General features: G+C 35.1%; 1 protein-coding gene across 3 annotated transcripts in view; it reads left to right on the forward strand.

Moving 5' to 3' along the window:
• Positions 1-23701, forward strand: part of LOC145681145 (piwi-like protein Siwi) — a 72725-nt gene that overhangs the window by 37722 nt on the left and 11302 nt on the right. For all 3 annotated transcript variants that reach the window (XM_081752582.1, XM_081752583.1, XM_081752581.1), the window contains 6 exons: positions 2060-2222; positions 3846-3987; positions 9340-9494; positions 10804-10931; positions 15523-15691; positions 20022-20146. In XM_081752582.1, coding sequence (XP_081608708.1) covers positions 2060-2222; positions 3846-3987; positions 9340-9494; positions 10804-10931; positions 15523-15691; positions 20022-20146 — 882 coding nt within the window. The remainder of the gene's footprint in view (positions 1-2059; positions 2223-3845; positions 3988-9339; positions 9495-10803; positions 10932-15522; positions 15692-20021; positions 20147-23701) is intronic.

The following is a 23701-nucleotide window of genomic DNA, read 5'->3' on the forward strand; positions in this document are numbered from 1 at the left end:
AAGTTAAGACAGCGACAGAGGAACGAACTCAGTTGCATTTGATTACGTATCATGTTGTCTTGGAGCTCATCCGTGGCTAAGCGGTTAGCGTACGCGCCTTTGGTGTGGGAGTCCCGGGTTCGATTCCCGGCGGGAGCTCATGTGGTTCGGATTCCACGTTAATCAGTAGGTCCACGTCTCATATAGCCTCGCTGCTGAACGGGACGTTAAACTCAAGATCAACTCAACTCATGTTGTATTGGTATTCTGTGAACTACTTTTTAAATAATAATTGTGTTTAGTTTGAAATGAAATGAAATGAAATCTTTTGAGTTTCAAATCCAACGGTTATTGTAATAAACAATATAGTTTTAACATATCCAGTTATTAAAATTAAATAATAAATGTTATTTAAAAAGTAGTTCACAGGATTCCAAAATAATCTGATATGTAATCAGATGCAGTTGAGTTCGTTCCTCTAATCGCTGCCGTAACTTAGATTTTAGGAGAATTGTTATTCTGGCAACACTGAAATTCTTCAGGTTCATATTTTCTGTTGTAGAATAACATTATATATGATTGTGGTAAGTTGCATTTCATTATTTCCTTTCACTTATGAATAAACAAACAAAAGAAAAATTGTATATTTTGTATTATTTTTAGTATTGCAGATCCTTAATGTATATCGTTGAGAAGACTTATTTATTTAATTATTCGTTTTAGAAAGATTTGAACGTGGAAACTAATTCTTAAAGATCAATCCCTAAGTTAGCATCTGCAGAAGACGCTCTAAAGGGAAAATCAATGATGGGAAAAGTAATTCGAATGTAAGCAGTCATAAGTGTAAAAAAAAAATAATATACGAAATCAATCATGTAATTTCTTTCCTTTTTTTTAACTGTTTTTACTGTATAATATACTGGTGTTTTTACCATTCCGGGAATTCAAAGCAAAGTTACCAAATTCAGGGTTCCTACCTAGTGTTCGAAGTGTAAAGAAAGCAAAGGTGGTACGTTTTATTGCGATTTTGACTCAGCATACCGGGTATCTACATGTTGAAATGCAGCGAGGGTATGCTACTTAAACGATTACATTTCTGTTTACATAAAGACTGAAAACCATTGGAGAACTTCTCCGTAAGGGAGAACGGATATGGAGAAACTGATTAACCGCCATCAACTTTCTGGAAGAAAGAAAGAAAAAAAACTCATGCTGTATTATAGAGAATTATACACTAAAATATTCAAAAACCGAGTTTTTATATTAACAATTTCCTGCGAGAAAACTCCCGGATCCCCACTCGACTGAGGGGTATTCCAAAGCCCCGAGAGATCCACCCCCACAACAGAAAACCCCTAAATCCATCCATGCTCAAAACGACATTTAAATGCATTAAGGCAAGAAGATACATACATACATAAGGAAGAAACAATTCAGTATGGCACATCAAAATATAAACTAGTTGAACTTCGTTGAAGACACGTCATTTCTGAAAACAAAAGGTAGGGAAAAGATAACAAAAAAAATGTCGGTGTTACCAACTTAGAAATTATTTCTACATAAGAAATAATATCTTCTTACGTGCAAAGCTACTCGTCAAATACTGTATATAAAAATGGATTTATTAAATGTATTTAGCATCTACTCTCCAGTGACGGTTTGTCTTGATCACTGGAAAACCAGAGGCAGTATGGCATACCACTGCATACCATCTCACTTCGACCACGATCTGGAAAACCTGGAAAAGTTCTCCAGGTAAAAGTAAAAAGAGGACGCCTAATCTTAAGTATTGATATTTGAAACAAAATGCTTTAAGATTTAATAAATGTTTAATATCTTGACACGTCAATAAAACTACAAATTTAGTGGTTCAATAAATAAATTTGTTTCTACACAAAAAATAAATAACTTGTCTAGTTTTCATTTTTTGATGCTCCTGCTGATAACCATAGATATTTCTCAGTTGATCCAATAGTTTCATTCAGAACTATGAAGATTAAGGAATTCTATCAAGTTATTTGTTTTGTGGAAAAAACATTAATAGGGCCAATTAACTTTCACCGTTGCAATTGTGTTACAGGTTGTGGAAGATCTGAAACAATGGAACATGCAGCTGAGCAAGGATTTGGTACAATTCAAAGCCCGAATTCTGCCTCAGGAGAAGATCATACAAGGTGGACGTCCAGGCCAGGAGATAAAATATGATGCCGGACCGAATACAGACTGGACAAGAGAACTAAGAAGTAAGTATAGTACTTTATATGAATATATTGATAAGTGTTCCCTGGTTTCGAATGACAATTGTTGAATCAAACTTTAGGGTAGAGACCTGCACGGGCCGAATTTTTCGGCCCGAGCCCAATCCAGCCCGAATGTACCTAGGCCCGGCCCGAGCCCGGCCCGGCCCGATAAGTTTTTTAAAATTCTTGGCCCAAGCCCGGCCCGGGCCCGATAAAATTTAAAAGTTTCATTTTGTAACATTTTTCACGGGCACACTTCTTCAACGTTTGCCTTTATTCTAATTATCGTTTAACGAAAGCCAATAATTATTTAAAGAATTCGGTCCTAGCCTGGCCCGACCTGAAGAGAAATCAGTGTCGGCCCGCCCGGCCCGTGCAGGTCTCTACTTTAGGGAGCTATAAGTAGCCTGAATTCTTGAATCGAACTTTGGGGGTTATAGTAGCTTGAATCTAAGAACATAACTTGGTAGAAAAAGATCTGTTTTTTCAAAATGAGTGTTGGAATTTTTCTTATTTAGGGAGAGATCTTATAGTACATAAACATCTCGAAATTTCTAAAATCAACGTAAACTATTATTAAATATGATTTGAAATTTCAACGATTTGCATCATATAGTATTTGACGAGAAATAACGGATGTTTTGGTATTGATTTATTTAAGTAAGGGAGCAGTGTATGTAATAAAGACGTTTTGTTCTTCTTGATTCGGAAATTGAAATTTGCTAGTATATCTTCGTACACTATTGGTACAATATTTTCGTTATTGAAATTGGCTTGTACAATAAATTCGTTATTGAAATTGTCTCGTTCAATAATAATTCCTTATTGAAATTAGATTGTCCCACAATTATGCCGGTTAGGCTAAAGGAGACGGTGATGATGAGAAATGAATGAAATAATGGAATGAAGAAAGTGGGAGGAAACGGGAGAACCCCGAGAAAACCTACGAGCACGGTGTTTGTCCACCACAAAGTTCACACGGCGCGAGTTGGAATCGAACCAGAGACCCCAAGTACCGGAGGCGAACGCTCTACTACTGAGCCACCACGCTTGTGGACTTAAATATCCATTAAATGTTCTAGAAAGCAATAATTAATGCACTTTTGTGTCAAGTAATTGCTGAGGAAAATACACGGACAAGAGACAGTTTGAAATAAGTGGGAATGAACAGGACGTTTTGCTTCGAAACTTTATTCTTGTAAGGTGTCCGCCATTTTGCAGTGGACAAGAGACGTTTTGAATAAAAGTGCATATTTCAATTCCATTTTTCTCTGCGTTCTGGGACGTTTTGACCAGAAATAAAAGTGCAAAGATGTAAATAATTATTCGATGATTCCGTGTATATTGATACCTCGATAAAAAAAAAAAAAAAAAAAAAAAAAAAAAAAAAAAAAAAAAAAAAACTCCACATATGAAAAATACCTAACTGCCTTACTATCAAGTAGTACTGAAGCTGTTTTGGGTTGTTTTCATTTTTTTTCTAGTTGACTGTTGAATACGTTACAATAAAATTTTATCATAAAATGATGTTTCATAAATTAGGTTACGATTATAACATTTTCTCTCTTTGTCTACTAGTTTAATAACTTGTCCAGAAAAACTGCATGTTCTGACCTTTTATTTCAGACAATCAGATGCTTGTGCTCGCCTCTTTGAAGAGTTGGGCAGTCATAACCCCAAGTAAGAACATGCGTGATGTACAGAGTTTTATGAGTGCTGTGCAGCGTTCAGGAGGGTCAATGAAGTTCAGTATGCCTACTCCACACTAGTGAGTAGCATTTCAATTTTTTTTTTTTTTTTTTTTTTTTTTTTAAATATAAAAACAAGTTAGTTATAAGTAGAGGCACGAGTTTTTCGCAATGTGCGATAAAACGAAATGCGTCAGATTACAGTCATTTTCAGTTTCTTGACGTTTTATGATATTCTGTGTGTATTGTCATTGGTTCCGTTGCGCAACAAAATGCGAAATTGGCAGTTTTGCGCGACGCGAAATAACGCGAGATTTTAAAAATACGTTTTCATTAATTTAAAAACGCCAGTTTTCCGCTGACGGAACGGTAGAACATGGCATGAATGGTGCATTTTGGGTGATTAAGACACGGCTATAGAGAACATGTTGCACGTTAGCTATCACCATCGCAGCGTGATGGGCAGAAGCCGTTTTAATTAGCTAGCCAGTGGCATAAACTGGTAATAAGTAACAAACGTACGACAATGAAGGAGGAAAATATTGTAAAGTACCCAAAATCCTTACATGTGTTTGTCTAATTTATGTTGTTTATTATAAAACAAGGAAGTTATAGTCATACTGCTTAGAAAAAAAAAATAAAAACAGATAACGTCGGCATCACACCACAATTATAGGAAGTTTTCCTATACGGAAATAAGGAAGTAAGAGATTGCAGAAAGAGACCTGAGCTAAGCTCTTCGCCACAACCAGGAAGCACCTGAATCCCGGAAAGGGGTTGTGCTGGTTGAGGACGAAGACTAGAATCGGGAGTTGTAATTAAGATTGGAGAGTGGAAGGACATCGTTTGGAGTTGAACTGAGCTGAACAACCTGTGAGTACTACATCTATTTGCGATGTTAGATAACCATAATGGTTAAGTTTCTGTGCCATTACGATGTAGTAGGTTTCTATAGTTAAGACCATTTCGAATCCTAATAGCTTGTGGTGTGATGTCGAAAATATCCAAAAGTAATTGAGTATTTCATCTCTTATCCTAAGACGATTTGTTAAATTCATCCTCGAGTTGTCTAAATACACGGTGTTACAAATTTCAGATGAGCTACGCTCTGCCCCCAAATATCCAAAAGTTTCTAAGATACTAAATCATTCCGGTTAGAAATTTGTAGCACACGTTAATATGGAGACGTAACATGCTTATGTTTAATGCTTAAATGTAACTTGGGCCCACATTTTTTTCAGAAAACAACAAAACTTTCCTATTCATAGTAATTAATAATTTTCCTTCAGTTTGATTTTTTTTTTTAAATGTAATTTTCTGTAAGTTAAATTTACAATGCCAAGTGAAATATTCAGTGAATTTTGTTTTTAGGTAATTAGTGGTTTATTTCTATAGTGATCTATGAATAAAATGAACAATTGTAAAAATGCCAGGGAATGTTTTTTCCACAAGAGATACAAAATGCGACATAACGCGAAATATAAAAAACGAAACGCGAAATTTTCAAATTCTTAGTGCGAAAAACTCGTGCCCCTAGTTATAAGTATCATTTCATTAACAGATTTCTGTGATTCCTGAACATTATTTGTACTTCTGAGATTTAGACTCTCCCCTGAAGTCTTGGCCACGGAGGATAAAAAAAGGAAAAAGAAAATTAAAAACATCGGGGAATAAATTGGAATAGACTTACCAAGGGAAGAGCGGTACTGAAACACACTTTGTCAAGTTCAACGATCACACATCAAATGATGGCGATGTAACTTGCACTCTCTTTCATTCCTGGCCCCAAATAAAATTTTCGAATCTTCTGTCTTGTGTTGTGTTCCTTTAAGTCTTCATCCCGGCGAAATAAAAATACCGCTAATTTTACAGTAATTGTGTGGTATCTTCAAATAGATAAAAAATAATCGAAATGTGGAACAAGAGCGCCCTAGACAATATTATTTTACATGAGAAACCGTTATCACGACTCACTTATCTGCTTTCGATTTCGAGCCATCTTGAAAATCGGCATTTATTTTCGCGTTTCTAAACAGCTGAAAACGGAAAGCCGCTAGGTGACTTGTGATAACGGTACCTCACGCAAAATAATATTGTCTAGAGCGCTCTTGTTCCACATTTCAATTATCTTTTATCTATTTGAAGATACCACATAATTACTGTAAAATTAGCGGTATTTTAATTTCGCCGGGATGAAGACTTAAGATGCTTCAAAAGACCTGACACCAGGCTTTCCGCCTTTGAATCACTAATATGGTTCTTTACAAGAATCTTTACAGACAATTTACAGAAATATGTAAGTAGAATGATAGATTTCCTGGGCGTGGTTTTACTTTGTCTGTAATTATAAGTAGTTAAGTACTTTGCTTAAAATAGCGTTTTGTCAATGTAAATAAAATATTGTAATTAAAAATAACATTAATTTTATTCTTCTTTGTGTAGTAATGGTATAGTTCCACGTAGTACTATTATGCCCACCAATTTTCCGAAGGTTAGAATTTTTGGAAACAAAATTGGAACTACACGTATCAAAGGCAGGGCATACTACCGGTTGGCTAGTTAATTGTCTAATTCACTCATTCGTGTGTCCCTGGAGAGCTAAGATAGATTATTTCTTTCTTTTAAATATTAACCCTATGTACACCAAGGGATTACGCGTAACACCGCACACAAGGAAGGGTTAAAAAAGTCTTATATTGTGCCTTCAGTTGTCTTAGTTTATAGTTAATACAAAATAAAGAAGAATATTACATTTTCTGGGGTAGGTGAACATCTTTAACTCTTCCTTGGTGTACGGTGTTACGCGTGACCCCTTGTTAATGATCCACTTTTAAAATCATCACTCTAAAACCAGCAAGTCTTTTCCCTTTAGATGTACGACGCTTTGCGTCAGCTGTACCTGTAGCGACGCCTAGTGTCAGAATCTTCAACTTTAACTGAGAATAACTTCATGCACATTGTAGGTTACACCAAGAGAGGGTACTTTATGCCCACTACGAAAAGTTTTTTTTTTTAATGATTATTTTCTACAAATTAATAATATTAAAGGACAGAAAATAAAATTATTATGTTATTTTTGACACAAAACCTGAGTTATGATATGATACTAAAGAAACATCCATAAAAATTCTTATCCTAACACAAGTGTGGACAAATTTTTAATCCACCTTGGTGTACGTAGGGTTAAAGACTTAGAAAGCAATAAAAATATATAGTTTCAATATATATCTGCAATGTAAGTCGACATATTTCAATAGCACCTGTTCCCTTCGTCAGTTACGTCATAGAAATAAAAGTCAATGGATTTACAATTTTACACAGATCTGCTCTCTTCCAACGATAATCTTGTCAGACATTTAATATTTATTTTAAAAAAATAACAAAATTATGCAAATGGTAATTCAAAAGTATAAAACTAATATACAGTGTGTCCCGGGAGAAAGTACCAATATTTTGGAAAATGGTAGTGTGGGTGATTGTAGGCCAAAAAAAAAAAAAAAAAAAAAAATCATATGAACATGAATCCGATTTTAAACGATAACAGATATGACAAAAAAAAAAAAAAGTAAACGAAAACAGTAACACGTAAAACATGGAAATGTAAGAGTACTTGTGTAAGTAAATACTGAAACTAATTGTTATTGCATTAATTTGTGGTGTAGCAGTAATTAGTGTAAGTAATTAATGGTGAAAAATACAATAGTAAGTGTGCTAGTGCTAATGTGCTAGTTAGTGCTGACATGTACGATTGTAAGAAGTGGAAAGGCGCCACATAGTAGATTCTCAAAAATGCCGCCATCAACAACAATGCACTTCCGAGCGCATCGGGGGATATGTGTTGCATACTAAGCTCCCAGTGATGTTCGAAGATTCATTCTTAGGTTGGTAGTAACTTATGTTAATCCTACATAGTGGCTTTAACTCCGTTTATGCTCAGAGGAGCCATACGGAAGATTTTTCTGTGTGTTTGAGATCGCTGACATTTTAAGACTTAATAGTATTACGTAATTCTACGTAATCTCAAGTACAGTAAAATGTCACTGTAATGAACACCAATATTGTGAAATGTTCAGAATTGCGAAACTATATTTTGCTTACTTCCTTTTTCTTATTTCATGTGTGTGTTAAAACGTTTCGTTTTAACGAATTTCGAACTTTTAAATACCAACGAATGAAAATTTGTTTTTGCCTGTATTTAACTTAACTTGCAATAGTCGTTGAAGATGGGGTCTCTCGACGAAGGAAAAGGTTTTCATAGTTGTATTATTTTCGCTCATACGGAAATGATAAAGAGGGACCTAGTTTGAAAACGGTGGTGGAACAATTGGAAGAACTCGGAGAGAGATCTTTAAGTAGGTACCAAGTAACACACTTATGTTATCAATTATTACAAAATTTCGCCATTCAGATTTACCATGAACTGTGCCTGCTTACGCGAGAAAATCTTTAGCCGGAGACTGCAACAACCTTTTTTCCAGGATATATTTGAGAATCTTCGAAAATGACACTCTGTCTACAGCAAGACGGTGCACATCTGAAGTATTAACATTATTTTACATTATACTATTTTTTGAGGTGGATCACTAGGAGTTGTCGGTACTATCCTAAACATTGCTTGAGTAGTGCGGCGTTGCCAGGCAGTGTCGAGTGTTTACTGGTGCCAGATAATAAAGGAAGTAATCATGAAATTCTGCTTGGATACTTACTGGAGAAATTAGTTTTCGACCCTTACCGCAATTCACAGCTAAGTTCTGCTTGTTGAACTGCAACGCTAGAATCCAGGAATTAAACGTACAAATTTGGCAACGACGCCTTATGGAGTTCTGCGCAAGTTTCTTCTCAAAATCTACTTCCTTAAATGTAAATTAATATTTAAATAAAATGTGAAGCATAACACGGAAAACGATCAAACAATATGTCTATTTTGTGATAAGATTGTTACTTTAAAATACTTTACACATTCAAATAAACATTTCATGAAACAGCACTTCTAGTAAGATCTAACAGCAAGTACCATCTTGTGTGCTCATTGTAAAACGAATCAAATATTTTCTTTTATTTTTACCTTTTTCGATATCAAAAGACACAACCAAATGAATCAGTGTCTTGTGTTGTAGCTGAAACATAACTCTATCTTATAGTACAATATTTATATGTAACGTTTCATTGCGCAGTAGTTAAGGGAGTGAGCTAAAATATGCACTGACTTCCGGGTGGTGATCCACCTTAATAAAGTAATTTAGCGTTTTTCTTTTCTGAATATTTCTTTTACTAGTCTTTTCCGAGATCCCCATGTTAATACATTATCAAATCTTCTTATCATTATTCATTCTTACACTACAACTTTTTATATATATATTGTTTGTTTCGTGCATTATTCAATAAAAAGATTTATTAGCAGTGATATAATTTATAATCATTTTTTTTTCCAGCACTGAATTAAGGGATGATCGTTTGGGCAGTTACATAGATGCCATTGAGAGCTTGATATGCAGTGTGAATCCTCAGCTGATTGTTTGTGTGCTCCCCAACAATCGTTTGGATCGTTATGCCTCCATTAAGAAGAAGTGCTGCGTTGATAGAGCTGGTAAGTCAAAACCGATTTTGTGTGTAAATGGAAAGAACTTAATGTATATGTTGATTGAATTATGGAAGTCAAGAAAGAAAATAAAGGAAAATAACTAGTAGTAAGTGAAAGATATTTTGAACAGATAAGCCTTAATTTATCGTATTGCAGGGTGTCTATGGGTCAGGAATCAGAAAACGGTCATGGAAGTCAAGAAAAAGTCATTCAATTTAGCTTATGTGTCACTTTTTTTTTTTTTTAATTTTTTATTATCTGTACAAATATAAGTAAAGACTGGAGAATTTTGTCGTATGAAACTTCAAACTTCACCACCAAAAATGTCTATTATCGGCTTTAGACTCTAGCAAATTGCAATTAAACTGTGGTTCTGTCGCATGCATGAAAATTCGGCCTAATTTGCACCCAAATTCGCTCTTGAGAAATATGTCATGAAATTTTGTTTTGGTAAAGCAGTCACGAAAAACTCACGAAATTTTATTTTGGCATTTTAGTAGATACCCTGTATTGGTTTTAAACATTTGTATTTTCACAAGCATAAATAGATTATTGCAAAACCATGCTCAGGAATTCCAACTATCTTTTTATTTAAAAGATTTCAGTAATTTCTGAATGTTTATAGTTCCAAGCTTTCGACTTTACCTGGAGTCTTGGTCACGGAGGTTAAAAATAGGAAGACAAAGAATAGAAACAAAAGGAATAAAAAGAAACGGACTTGCCAAGGGAAGGAAGAATTGTGTTAAAAAAAAAAAAAAAAAAGTTGTACATTGGAAGATTGCCGACGTACTGGACAACATGTTTTTTGTACAACACAGTTCTTTCCTTGGTAAGTTCGTTCTTTTTTACTGCTTGATGTTTCTATTCTTTCTTCCTATTTTTAACCACCGTGACCAAGACTCCAGGGGAGAGTCGAAAGCTTAGAGCTCTAAATATTCAGGAATTACAGAAATTTGTAAGTAGAATGATAAATAGATTATTTTTACAGTAACGTGCTTCTCAATCGTTTACCATTCTATTCAGTTCACATAGCACTCTTCCCTAGTTTTTCTTTTTCTTTTTCTTTTTTAATTTGTAAAAGATTTATACTTACAGTTGGAAGTTCCTTACAAGGAAAAGTATAACTTAAAATTTTAGTTCTATAACAATCAACCAATTAAAACTTGAGTTTTGAACATTTTTACAGGTTTTGTATCGTAGTATAGTGGGTCCGGGGCTATATTCATGAAATAATTTTAATTACAATGTACATTAGAAATTATCTTTATGGATTATCTTTAAATCATAGCCTCTTACTTAAGATATTCTTTTCTAGTGCCAACACAAATGATTCTGGCTAAGAACTTGACAAGCAAAGGAGTAATGTCAATTGCAACAAAAGTGGCCATTCAAATTAATTGCAAGATTGGCGGAGCCCCTTGGACTATTGAGATGCCTCTTGCGGTAAGAATTTTATATAATTAAACGCTAACACGTGAATATTATTGAAATTCCATGTTGCGGGAGGATGTGTTTTTTCTTTTTTAAAGCTCCGGTTCGTAAAGAAGTCATGCTGCATAAACTAAACGCCCGGAATACGACACTTTTCGATCTGAGCGTTCCGTGTAATTGCTCACTTTTAAAATTGTTATAAGTATGAATTACCTAGCTAATATTCAAACATTTACTAATAATGGCTATAGAATACATAGTGATAAGTTAAGACAGGACTTATTTTTTTATCCGAGAAAACGAAAACATTTACAGACCTATTAGTTTCTCTCTGGTAATTTTCTCGTTGGCTGTACTGAGTTGCTAAACTGGTCTGGGCGTGACTACGTAACTGGTAGAAGGATTCTTTCCTTTTCTGCGGGATCCTTGTAATGGAGAAAAGAGATGCGTTTCGTCTTGATGTTGATTCATATTCCCTTCTGTATTCAACAGTTCAAACTAATTTTGAAAGTCACAGAAATTAAAAAAGTCAGAGAAAGTCAGGGAAATACTTCAAAATATATTGAAAGTCAGGGAAATTAATTGCTATATTTCATAGAATAGTTTTTTTTTTTTTTTTTTTTTTAATAAGCTGATCACAAGATGATGCTTCTTTCCATCCCCTTTTCTTTCTTCCTTCCCAATTCCACGGGTACTGTAATCACCGAGGGACGTCATCTCTCATACATGGCGGGCTAAAGATCCTCCGCTTAGTCTAGTGGCTAGCACGCTTGTATCCCTACCGGGTTCGATTCCCAGTGGGGGTACAGTTGAACGACCAAAGTGGTTCGGATTCCGCTCTAATCAGTAGGATCACGTCTCCTTTAACCTAGCAGTCATAACCGTCATAAACTAAATCAAACCAAAATGACGACCATAAAAGCTAACATGGCTAACATGGCCATAAAAGCTAAAAGCCCAGAAATCTAATTTTCATGAAGAATACCACAAGAAACCAAAACATTCCGAAAGAAGATAATAAAGGCTCATGAGAAAGTAAAATTACTTTCAGAAATAAAGAAGCTTGAAACGTTGAAAAGTATTAAAACTTCAAGATTTAAAGAAGACGAACAATTAAATCAGAAACTCAAATGCTACAGAAGAAACAAAAAAAGTAACGGCTTTCTGATTGTAGATAATCAGAAGCACGAAGTGTATATGCTTAACTTGCGTATGTAAGTGTATTCAGAATACCGAACATAAACGATATCATCATCATCATCATAGGTATTTTGCCCTTATTAGCAGGTCACTTGCCGCAGCTGAGAAGCTTCCATGCTTCACGGTCCTGCGCTAACCTCTTCGTCTTTACGTATGGTCTTTCTGCTTTTATATCGTCCATTAATTGTCGCCTCCTTCGCCCCCTCCCTCTCTTTCCTGCCACCATACTTTCTAGCACGCTTCTCACGATATAATTTCTTAGGCAATGTCCCAACCAGTTTCTCTTCCTCTTCTCAATAATAGCTAAAAGTGTCCTTTTTTCTTCTACCATTTCTAACACCTCTTTCGTCTTCCGCTCGACCCGACTGATTCGTTTCATTCTCCTCCACACCCACACTGAAAGCTTCCAGTCGTTTTTCATAACTTTTGCGCAATGTTCATGTTTCCGCTCCATACAGTACAATACTCCACACGAAGCATTTTATGAGTCTTTTTCTCAACTCTTTATTCAAGGTCCCACAATACAGACTTTTCTTCCTCCTAAAGGCTTCTTTTGATATCGATATCGGTAGTTCGTAATTATTTTTGGATTGAATTCTAATATGTGCTATGAAGCTTATGCTGTATTTAAAATATAAACAGGAGAATGTTGGTTGGCTGTGGGAATGATGGAGGCCGATTGAAAGAAATTATTTTTATTCTAATTGTAACGATAAATGATAGTGTTTGCAATATTGAGGGTCAGCGAAAATTTATTTAATCATGGAAATTCATGGAAATCAATACCAGAATTTTAGTGTAAATCTTGTTCAACACAGCATTCATCATTTATGTCTGAACAAGAAGAGAAAGTGCTCTGTTTCACGAACATGTGGAAAATTACAAAGTCAATATCAAGAAAGCGAAATGGATCTCACTTTTTTTTTTTTTTTTTTTTTCAAGAGGCCCTTTTTTAACGCAATTTTTGAAACAAGGATAAAATTTACATATTTCTCTTACAACGACTCCACAGAAAAGAAGAAATTCTTCTAGATGTTAACCAGTATAGCCATTGAGCAAGTTGCTAGAGAGCAACTAAATTGTCTGGAAGTCTTTGTTCCCTAATACAAGATAAGATCTATTTATTTCTAAGTCAGTTTTCAAATATAATTACTAATAGAAGCTATAAAGTAATATTATATAAGAAATACCACAGTCTCACCTGTGTACTGCTGTGTTTCCCTTGTTTATAAATCAACATCAATTTTCAATCTGTATGGGATTCTTCTTCGGGACCAATTCACTCTGTTTCACAGGAAACCTATTAACTCACATTCTTCGAGTTTGCTTGTATCCTTAGTTTGATTTATGTCTGTCCACGAACAAGTATTACCGAAGAGAACAACAGTTCATAAACAACGGTTTTGTATTTTTCACTTTTGTGAATCTTGGATCCAGATATTATAAGTATGTACAAACACTAACTTTTCCTTCTTGATTCTTTATTCCTTTACAAAAGTTTTTATTGAGAATATTCCTTATATGTATCATTTTCTAATAATCATTTTGGAAAGGAAATATTAGTTAATTGATCTAGGAAAATCCCCACGAGGGTTGAAATATTGATGTTAATGCATAAACAAGAAAAACATCAGTACAAAGGTGGGTCCAGTATTCAAATAGTTCTGAGAGATTTTTGTCAATGATAGTTGTTAAATGTTGCTTTTCCAGAAAAGTTGATAAAATGAAATATTTATTTTTACTTAACCATGAACTTAGAAAAATTATTCAAACAGAATACATCTTAAAAGCAGTACCTCTGCCCTTAACAACGACAATGGTTTCCCTTGATTGTTAAGCGAGAATAGCTTTTCATTCTAAGAAGATGAAAACAGTTCCTTTGACTTATGTTTTGGATTGTTCTTGAACATAATTCACCTCTGCCCTCAGATTACCCCTGGCTCAAGTATTGCCTTAAAAAATTCATTAAATTCTGGTTGGTTGGAGATTAGCGCCCCTTTTCAGTACTGAGACTATATGAGATGTGTACTTAACAGTTAAGATGGAATCCGAATTAATGCATTGAAACTTCAAAACTTTCCCTCCAATAATCGAACCTGGGACCCCATGTACAAAAGGCGAGCGCGCGCTAGCCACTATACCAGCGAGGAGAGATGTTCAAGGAAAGTTTTTAATTTCAGTTGATTAACTTTTCATAAACCTTAGACACTTTTCGTAAATTACATACAAAAGTATAATTCAAAGAATCTTCGTAAACAGTTTTAGAGTAAAGATACACCCTGGAAAGTAGAGCACAGGAACTATTAATTTGGGAAGAAGGTGTCAAGAAATGTAACAAGAATTTTAAGAAATCAAACAGAAATACGCACTCACTATCCTAACTTAAGGAGGGGAGAGATGTAATATACTATTTGTTCGTGCGCTTTTGGTTGTTGTTGCCTTGCAAGAGAAGAAATAGTGAAACAGGACAATTTCAGTGCCAACAAGAATGAACTTCTTTCTATAATAATAAAACAGTAAATATCAACAGTAGGGAAAGTGGAAATATTTGAGCTTAATTATTGTAAATTACAAGGATATTGAAATATTTAGAAGAATTAGAGCAGTTTTTACTGTTATGTCGTACCTACTTACGTATCAAGGGAAAGAGATTTTATCTAATGACAATACCAGATGTAATTGTGCCTGATTGTTTTCAACAACTAATTTATTTGTTACAAAATAAACTATAAAAACAAATAACAGTAAGCATAATCTGCTTCCTCTTTCTTATTGCAATTGTAATTTTTGTTTTGTAAAGTACTTCAAAAACAAGGATCACAGTATATGTATAATTTATTAAAGCAATAATAATGCATTTTTTAAAGATGATTTGCTGAAAGGCCATGCAATGAATAATGCCATCTTGATTTTAAACTTAAATATATTCGTAAAATCAAACAAAGAACATTACATGCAAAATAGCGTTCCTTGGAAACGGTAAGAGCGGTAAATAACGGACATTGTCCCTAGGTACAACCATCGCCCTATTCATAGACAAAATTCAGTTCTTAAAAGAAGTGAATAATAAAATTATTTAAATACAGAATTCTTAAATATAATGCAGCGTTTCACTAAAGTACAGCAAGAAAAGTAGTTACAAATATTAAATTCAAAAATTACTTTTATGCACGCGAACAAGAATGGCCTTTTCTCTAACTTGTTTCATCGCCGTATGCAATTACTTCATGGTAGGCATATCACTCTTGAAGAAATAGCTTTAAAAAAAAAAAAAAAAAAAAAAAAAAAAAAAAAAAAAACTTAGAAAATTTAGGAGGACTGTAGATGCTATATTTCCTGGTCCATGCTTATGTTAAGCACCTTCCCCTACTGTAAATTTTGCTTAGCTTGGTTGTTCTTTCAGGGTCTAATGGTGGTTGGCTTCGACGTTTACCATGACACTAGCCAACGTGGAATGTCCATCGGTGCTCTGATAGCATCTCTTGACAAACCGATGAGCAGATATTTCAGCACTGTAAGCTATCATCGAACAGGAGAAGAGCTGTCCAATGAACTGACTGTGAACATCTGCAGTAAGTATTGATCTTACTTTTGTGTAAAAGACGAGGTGCATATTAGTACTTAATGGATCAGTATTGTTTCCATACAAAAGTTAAGAAAGTATTGGCTCTTGTTATATATACACCATAAGAAAACAATACAGCACGTTAGAACTAGAATCAATGCTACTCTTAGGCATATTACGGGATAACTGTTAATCTTCTTGTAATAATAGAATCAAAACCTGAACTAGATCTTGAATTTTAGTTTCTCATCCTTAGAGAGAGAGAGAGAGAGAGAGAGAGAGAGATTAGAATTAGATATGGAGAGAGAACCTAAAATTACTAGGCTTTACTGTTTCTTTGCATTATTTTACTACTATCGAAATGAAATTTCAATCAACAGGTCTTAACATTTTTAAAGAAGTATTTTACTTACATTTATGGTTAAATTGACACGATTATAGTTATTCTAACACCCTCCCTTCATCCCAATACTCGTTGTCACTTCAGTAGTATCTGTAGTGTGTTAATCTCATACAATCTTATCTTACATTGTACGTTGACAAATGAAATATTTCTGGTCTATTCCTCGTAAAAGATAGGTATACAGAGTGTCTATCGGTCACGAAAGTCACCGAAATCAGAAAACGGTCATGAAAATCAAGAAAGTCATAAAATTTAGGTTTTGGGTCACGATTTTTTTTTTATCTTACAAATATAAGTAAAGACTCAACAACCACCGCTAAAAATGTCTATGGTCGGCGTTAGACGCTACCAAATAACAAGCAAAGCACGCTTCTATCGCATACATGAAAATTCGGCCTAAAAAAGGGTAAAACAATACTAGCGAACTTAAAAGAGAGATAGAATCCATCAGTACAACTGTTTACAATCAGTATGACATTTTTAAAGGATTGCTAAGGATTTGTCCATATACGTATATCATGTGTATTTAGATATGTAATTTTAACATTAGTGGATTTGTGAATGTTTGTTATTAGTTACCGAAAAAAAAAATATATATGTACAGTGAATATACTGAAAGTACTGTGAGAAGACACCAAGTTTTTATCGCTTCAGGGAACAGCCTTTGAAAGTAGAGATAACTGCTAAAGAATATACGTACTTAGTTATTAGTTTTTGAATGATACGAAATTTTAAAGTTTGGTAAAGAAAAGGTTACGAAAAAGTCACGAAATTTCATTTTGAAATTTTAGTAGATACCCTAGTATATTATCAAGAAAGACATTAACTCACATAAAAAAAAAAAAATCTTAGTACAGTCTTAATTTTAAAATGAAGTTCATATATGAAATCGTGTTTTAAGCATCTTTTACAGCTTGATTCTTAATAACAGTAGACTATAAGTTTAGAAAGAAGAGTTCTTCAAAATTGGTTTTTTTCTTTGTTCTTTTTCTTGGTACCACTGTATTGTTTACTATTTTAATTGTTCCTAAGACAGTTCGTACGTCGCATCAAACTACTTCATAACAGAAACTACTGTGATACAGGTATTCTGTCGTAGAACCTTGTCTGGAAATAGTAGAGAATATCCAGATAAAAGTTTTCCTTTTTGTGACTCACGTGATAGCTTCTCTTTACCGTTGTTGCTAGAATGTAAGAACAGAGAAATTAACGTTAGTCAACACTATTGAGAAGTCTTGCAAATTCCGAAGCACTCTAATAAATACAACCAGAAAAACATCGCTATTACCGTATTTACTAGAGTATATTAGACGGTTTTAGAAGAAAATTGAAGATCATGTGGCGTATACATCAAGATTTTTTTTTTTTTCAGATTCCTACAAATGTAGGAAAATATTGTCTTTATATAGGTTTCCTGTTTTTAAATCCTGTATAATGGATATAATAGTTAAAACTACGTAATATGACATCTTCAGTAAATTCGTAACTTGTGATTACTAGATAATATACGTACGTATGCAAGTCAATAATATACCCGACCACAAATAAGTTCTTCATTATTCAAAGTTACAAATATCAGTTCCATTCTCTATCATAATTTTGGTTGAAATTGTTTCAGACACAAATCATATGCCTAGGTATCATTGTATTTTTCATAACGGAAACTTAAATGTCGAAATCGTAGAACATGATTTGTATCTCCTAACCTTTACATTCTACGGCTCTACTTAATAATTTCGAAACTTGCTTTCATTTTAATACGAATACGGTGAAAAACAATTTCCCTGTACGACAGTACAGCGGTAGAAAGGCAGGTGATCGCATCGATCACTTGGAAGAATAATTAATTCAATACATTTCCATTTCATATAAACTTAATTGTTTCTCCGGTTTTACTAAATAGATCAACATAAAGCATTGCGATTAGAATGGGCTTGGTCTTCCTTGATGACATAGTTGCTAATGACCGGAAAACTTCAAAAATGGCGGACTTTTTTTTTTGTATAGGAAACTAATAAATGGCATGGTTACTTTTTCTTTTCGTGCCTACTACAGACATACAGAGTGTTTCAAAACAACACCGACAACGTCTGGGTGATTCCTGAAACCAAGATAAAAAGTATAGACCATCCTGGGTGCACAAATGCTTCCTTTCGGAGTTATAGGCTGCCGAAAATAAGGAACTAGTATGTGCCTTATCCAAATATCCAAGTTTCAGAATCCTGTGGTACTTCCGCAACAATTTTTATAGAGGTAGTTAGTACTTCAAATTATATGCCCGTAGCCAAATATTGCTTCGTGAGTACCTTAGGATTCTGAAACATATTATTGGATAGCGTACATATTAGTTTTTAAGTGAAGTTTTGACCTAACTACGATAGGTCCCATAGTTATGGAGCTATAGACCTTTAAACTTCATTTTTTCATGTTTTCGGCAGTCTATAACTCCGAAAGGAAGCATTTGTACACCCAGGTTGGTCTATACTTTTTGTTCTTACATTGGTGTCAGGAATCACCTCCCAAACGTTGTCGGTGTTGTTTTGAAACACTCTGCATATGTTATATCGTCTGGAAGCTCACTCAGTTGCGATTTGAATCATCAAAGAAGCTGTTAGTATTTCACTTGAAGATTTTGGCGGAAGAACGTATAAAATAATAGTTCGAGATAAAACTAAATCAACAAGTACGATTTTATATTACCGTCAAAGTTTAAAGCACCATATGGCAATATTTAAGGGTATGAATTGATGCAATTCATGATTTTTATAGCAATAACAATTTCAAAAGGATAGTATGAGGAATGTGTGTTACCATGCAGAGTCTGCCAGAAAAATGTATACACTCTTTTTATCCTGTATCAGAATACTGCCATTGTCAATTGTTCTGAAATTTTCAGTTGGGACGCTCTAAGAACCTTCGCCAAAGATTACAGAGGCATGTGCATCGGTTTCCATTTATGCACCAGGGTGTCTATCGGTCACGAAAAAATCACGAAATCAGAAAATGGTCATGAAAGTCAAGAAAAAGTCACGAAATTGTTTTTGGCTCACGATTTTTTGTTATCTGTACTAATATAATTACAGACTGGAAAATTTTGTTCAATAAAACATAAAAATTCACCACCAAAATTGTTTATAGTTGGCTTTGGACGCTTCCAAATCGCTAGCAAAGCATGCTTCTATCGCAAGCATGAAAATTCGGCCTAATTCGTACCCAAATTTCCTCTTGAGAATGTTGCGAATTTTTATGGTTTGGTAAAGAAAAGGTCACGAAAAAGTCACGAAATTTCATTTTGAAATTTTAGTAGACACCTTGTACACGTACATTGACCAATCTAGCTGCAGCGACAGCTTGTCGTTCCATGCGCCTAAAACTTGTCAACAATGCGTTTGATTGTTTAGACGGGTTGGTGGTTCAGTACCAAACTCCGCTCTCCACTGACGCTGCACTTCGATGGTATTCCCAATCCTAATAAAACACTTCAAAACGTACTTAACACTGCTTGAACATCAAGCGTGCTCCTGTCATTTTCTTATCTCACTAACCGTACTGACAGTACCGACATCTGTTGAGCGAAAAACCGTACTACAACATAATTTTAACATAAAACAGTTTACAATACCGACATCTGTTGAGCGAAAAACCATTTTAGAACAATTTTGTCAGTGCCAGTATCCTAATATAGGATGATAAAGAGTATATATATTTTTCTGACAGACTCTGTATTAACAAAACGTGCAAGAGGAAATTGTGAGAAGTAAGATGGATTGCTAGTGAGTACCTGATGTGTTGAGGAACACCAAAACAGTACAGTCAGCAATACATTAAATATTAGATGCAGTAAATAAAAGAGTATATTTATAAGTTATATGGGAATATTGCTTAACTTTGCACTTAAATATTACTTTTTGTCTTTTTTTTTTTTTCCAAACAGAAGCGTTGCATAAATTTAAGGAATACAATAACGGCTGTCTCCCTCAGCGAATTGTTCTTTACCGTGATGGAGTAGGAGAAGGGCAAATTACCTATGTATTTGAGCATGAGGTGAAGCTTCTTCAGGTAAGACAATGTTTGTCATTTTGTGGGTATATTTTGCAGTGCTCTTCACTTAAAATTTGTTTGTGAAATTTTGTTCTGCATATTATACATTGCCAAAGATTCAAATTTCTTTCTTCTGTTCTTAAAACACAGCGAAAATATATCTAAATAGGGAAAATAAATTCATATATCTAAATTTACTTGCCTAAAAGAAACCATAACTTAGTAGTAGTGCTGCGAGACTTTATAACATCATTCAATTATTTACCAAAATTCATTAAGGTACAGACTGTATAATGACCAATTTGTATATAGCATAGTCGCGAAAATCCAAGGCCTCCAAGTGCGGCATTGTTGGATGTGTCTCGACTGGTTCGGACGATGGCGCGACGATGTAGTTCCCATTGCAGAAGAGTCCGTTGGAGAACTACGAAAGGTATTCCCATTCCTCTTTCACAGCTTTCCAGAGTCCACTTAGAACTGTACACCTCTTACCCAAAGCTCTTTTAAGAAGTTCAAATCCGCAAGTCTATTGGACTTACACCTGGAGACTTTATAGGTATCTGCTTGAAATATATACCATGTATTCTGATAGTCGTCTTTATATATATATATATATATATATTGGTAGAATGTGACGGTCTTGTGGCGTAAGATGAAACTTTGTCTTAATCGATGCAGGCCATGTTGGTCTCGTTCTCGCACATTTCTGGTAGCCTCTGCGCGTAGATTGGCTTCAGGATCTCCTCCTAGTGGTACTGCGAGTTTATTTTCAGTTATTCACCGTGCGAATCTTCAGTTTGTCTCATTGACAGTAGGCACCACGAACTCTTACGGGAAAGCCTTGTTGCTTTCTCGGTCCTGCTTTGTGAAGTTCTTCAGGGCTTTTGTCTCTGCACATGATTGTTGTTGATTTGCGAATCGAATTTACCAATCGGATCCACGCCTCATCCAATATAGCGGCGTACACCATCTCCGGTTTGCCAGATGCTACTCATGGCCTCCGAGCATCCCCATGGGTGCGCATCAATAAAGTGATGACCTTGATCATCTTTTCAACTTTAAATCGTTGGCGCAAGGTACTGTTGACATTTCAAAGACACATGTCTTGGGGAGTCAGGAGATTCTCTTACATGGTCATTCTGCAAAGTTTCGCCTGCATGCTGCTGGGGGCTAGTGTGCATGGTCGTTTTCTCGGCCCCTTTGTTGAAGGGGCCACGGAATCCTTATATCAGTACTTGGCGGCCACATTCTTGATTTAAAGTTAAATTAATCTCACTACCCTTGCTCTTACACTACTTCCTGATCATTAAAACAAACTTTGTGTCGTAAAAGGTTACAATATTACCCTTAGAAAGCGACCCAGTTTGGGCGGCGTTCTCGATCCAACAAGAAACCACAAACGCTTCAAAAAGTAATACAACTTACTCCTCCAAGCGGCTCAGTTTGGGCGGCATTTTCGGCCCACCGAGAAAACAACATTCTTATAGCTCACACTACACCGACAGACGCGCTGATCAAGATTGAGTAAGTTCATTCTGGAAACAGGAAAAGAAATCACGTTTTGGGAAACACGTAGAACAGCCTTTTGTGTTGAGCTCATAATTAAAATCGAAATGCAGGTAATCAAACTAATAAAAAATAGATGGCATACTTGACAAGCTTTCGGAAATCAAATTTCCACATACTGTATTTCCGAAAGATTGCGACGCTATGTAATTTTTTACCAACCTAGTAAAACTTTTCAAAGATCGGAAAAGAAGTCTAGGCAGATAGTTAGAGGCATGAGTTTTTCGCAATGCGCGATCAAACGAAATGTGTCAGAATTAAGTAGTTTTCAGTTTCTTGACGTTTTATGATATCTGCATTTTTATTAGTTTCCCTGCGCAATAAAACGCGAAATTGTAAGCTTTGCGCGAAATTTCTAATAATACGCGATATAACGCGAAATTCGTTTTCATTAATTTAAAAACGTCAGTTTTCCGCCGATGGAACGGTAGAGAGTGGCATGAACGGTGCATTTTGGGTGATTTAGACACGGCTATAGAGAATATGTTGCGCATTAGCTTTCACCATCACAGCTGGATGGGAAGGAGCCGTTTTAATTAGCTAGCCAGAGAGCCCTTTCGTGGAGGGAAAATGTGACAGTAAAGTGCGATGAGACCACTGACCGCAAAGGAAGAGTAGTAGTTTTGTCTTTGTAGTTTTGTCCGTACAATGGAGGGAACATTGGACAGGGTTCCTACTGGTCATGGAAGTCAAGGAAAATGGTGCAGGTCAGGGAAACTCAGGAAAAAGACTGGAAATCAGGGAAAGTCAGGGAAATTTTATTTTTCTAACAGCAATTGTACACCAATTTCAGCTTAGACAGTATGGAACGTTGCTCAGATATTTATGGGTGATGAGTGGAATGTACGTATAAGCAATTGATTATTATTTGTCTCTATAGAATAGATGTTCTCATATATAAATATTCACCGTTATTTATTCCTTACTTATATGACAACGTCATCCGACACTCATAAAAGTCAGGGAATTTCCTGCCAAAGGTAAGGGAGAAGTCAGGTAAATAAATTTCTCCAGGGCAGTAGGAACCCTGTTGGAGCAAGGGTGTTTTTTGCTTAGTGTTACTTTTCTGGATGCAGTTAATGCAACCACATGTTCTCAAGTGATAGTAGACACACTGCACCGCTACAGCATTGAGTATGAGAATATTCTTAGTTTTATCTCGAACAGTGTACGTTATATGCGCAAGTGCTTCGACACGTTGTTTGTGATAATTGGCACGCATATGGTTCATGTGCAGTACAGTGTTGGTCACACAAAGTGAGCTTGATTGGAGATATCTGGTAGAATACTTGAAAGAACTTAATAATTTTATGTGCAAAGTGAAAAATGCATTTTTGAACGCAAGGAAACTTAAAAGCAAGTACCAGAGTTTTCTTAAAGAGAAGTATCCTGATCTTGAACCCAAATTGTTTCCCGAGCCTGTTCTGACTCGGTGGAATAGTTGGTTCCATATTGTTGCGTATTTAGACAAATACGTAGAACCACTAGATCAGTTAGTTTCAAGATGCGACAATCTAAATTCTCAAGCTAAAACGCTCAAAGGTTGTTTGAAAGACAACAAGCTAATTTGGAAAGCTCAGTTAAGTTTTGTTAGTGATCATTCTAATAACCTTGTCGATTTTATAACTCACTGAGACGGACAAATTTCCTACAGCACATCTGTTGAGTAGTCATCTTGGACTCAGTACTCAATTGGACGGTTTTCTGCAGGGCCTCTTTGGTGAAAGAAACTAAAGCACACACGTTCGTTATCAAGTGAAAAGAGGGCTAATGTTGAATGCGACTTTAAAAAATGTGCAGAAAGATCATTCTTGAAGCTTTCTTCTCAAAGAAAAGACTCCCAAACTACAGAAATATATGATGCTTCGGGAAAGCTGTTTGATCCTTCTGTAATTGCATGCAGTAATGAATCAGAGTTAAGGAAGTTTTTTTTTTTTTTTTTTTTTTTTTTTGTAAAGCTTTACCTTCATTTAATAAACGCAAGCATCTGATTATGAAGCACCGTAT

The sequence above is a fragment of the Thermobia domestica genome, chromosome 3, assembly GCF_964235325.1.
Source record: "Thermobia domestica chromosome 3, izTheDome1.hap1.1, whole genome shotgun sequence".
Lineage (NCBI taxonomy): Eukaryota > Metazoa > Arthropoda > Insecta > Zygentoma > Lepismatidae > Thermobia > Thermobia domestica.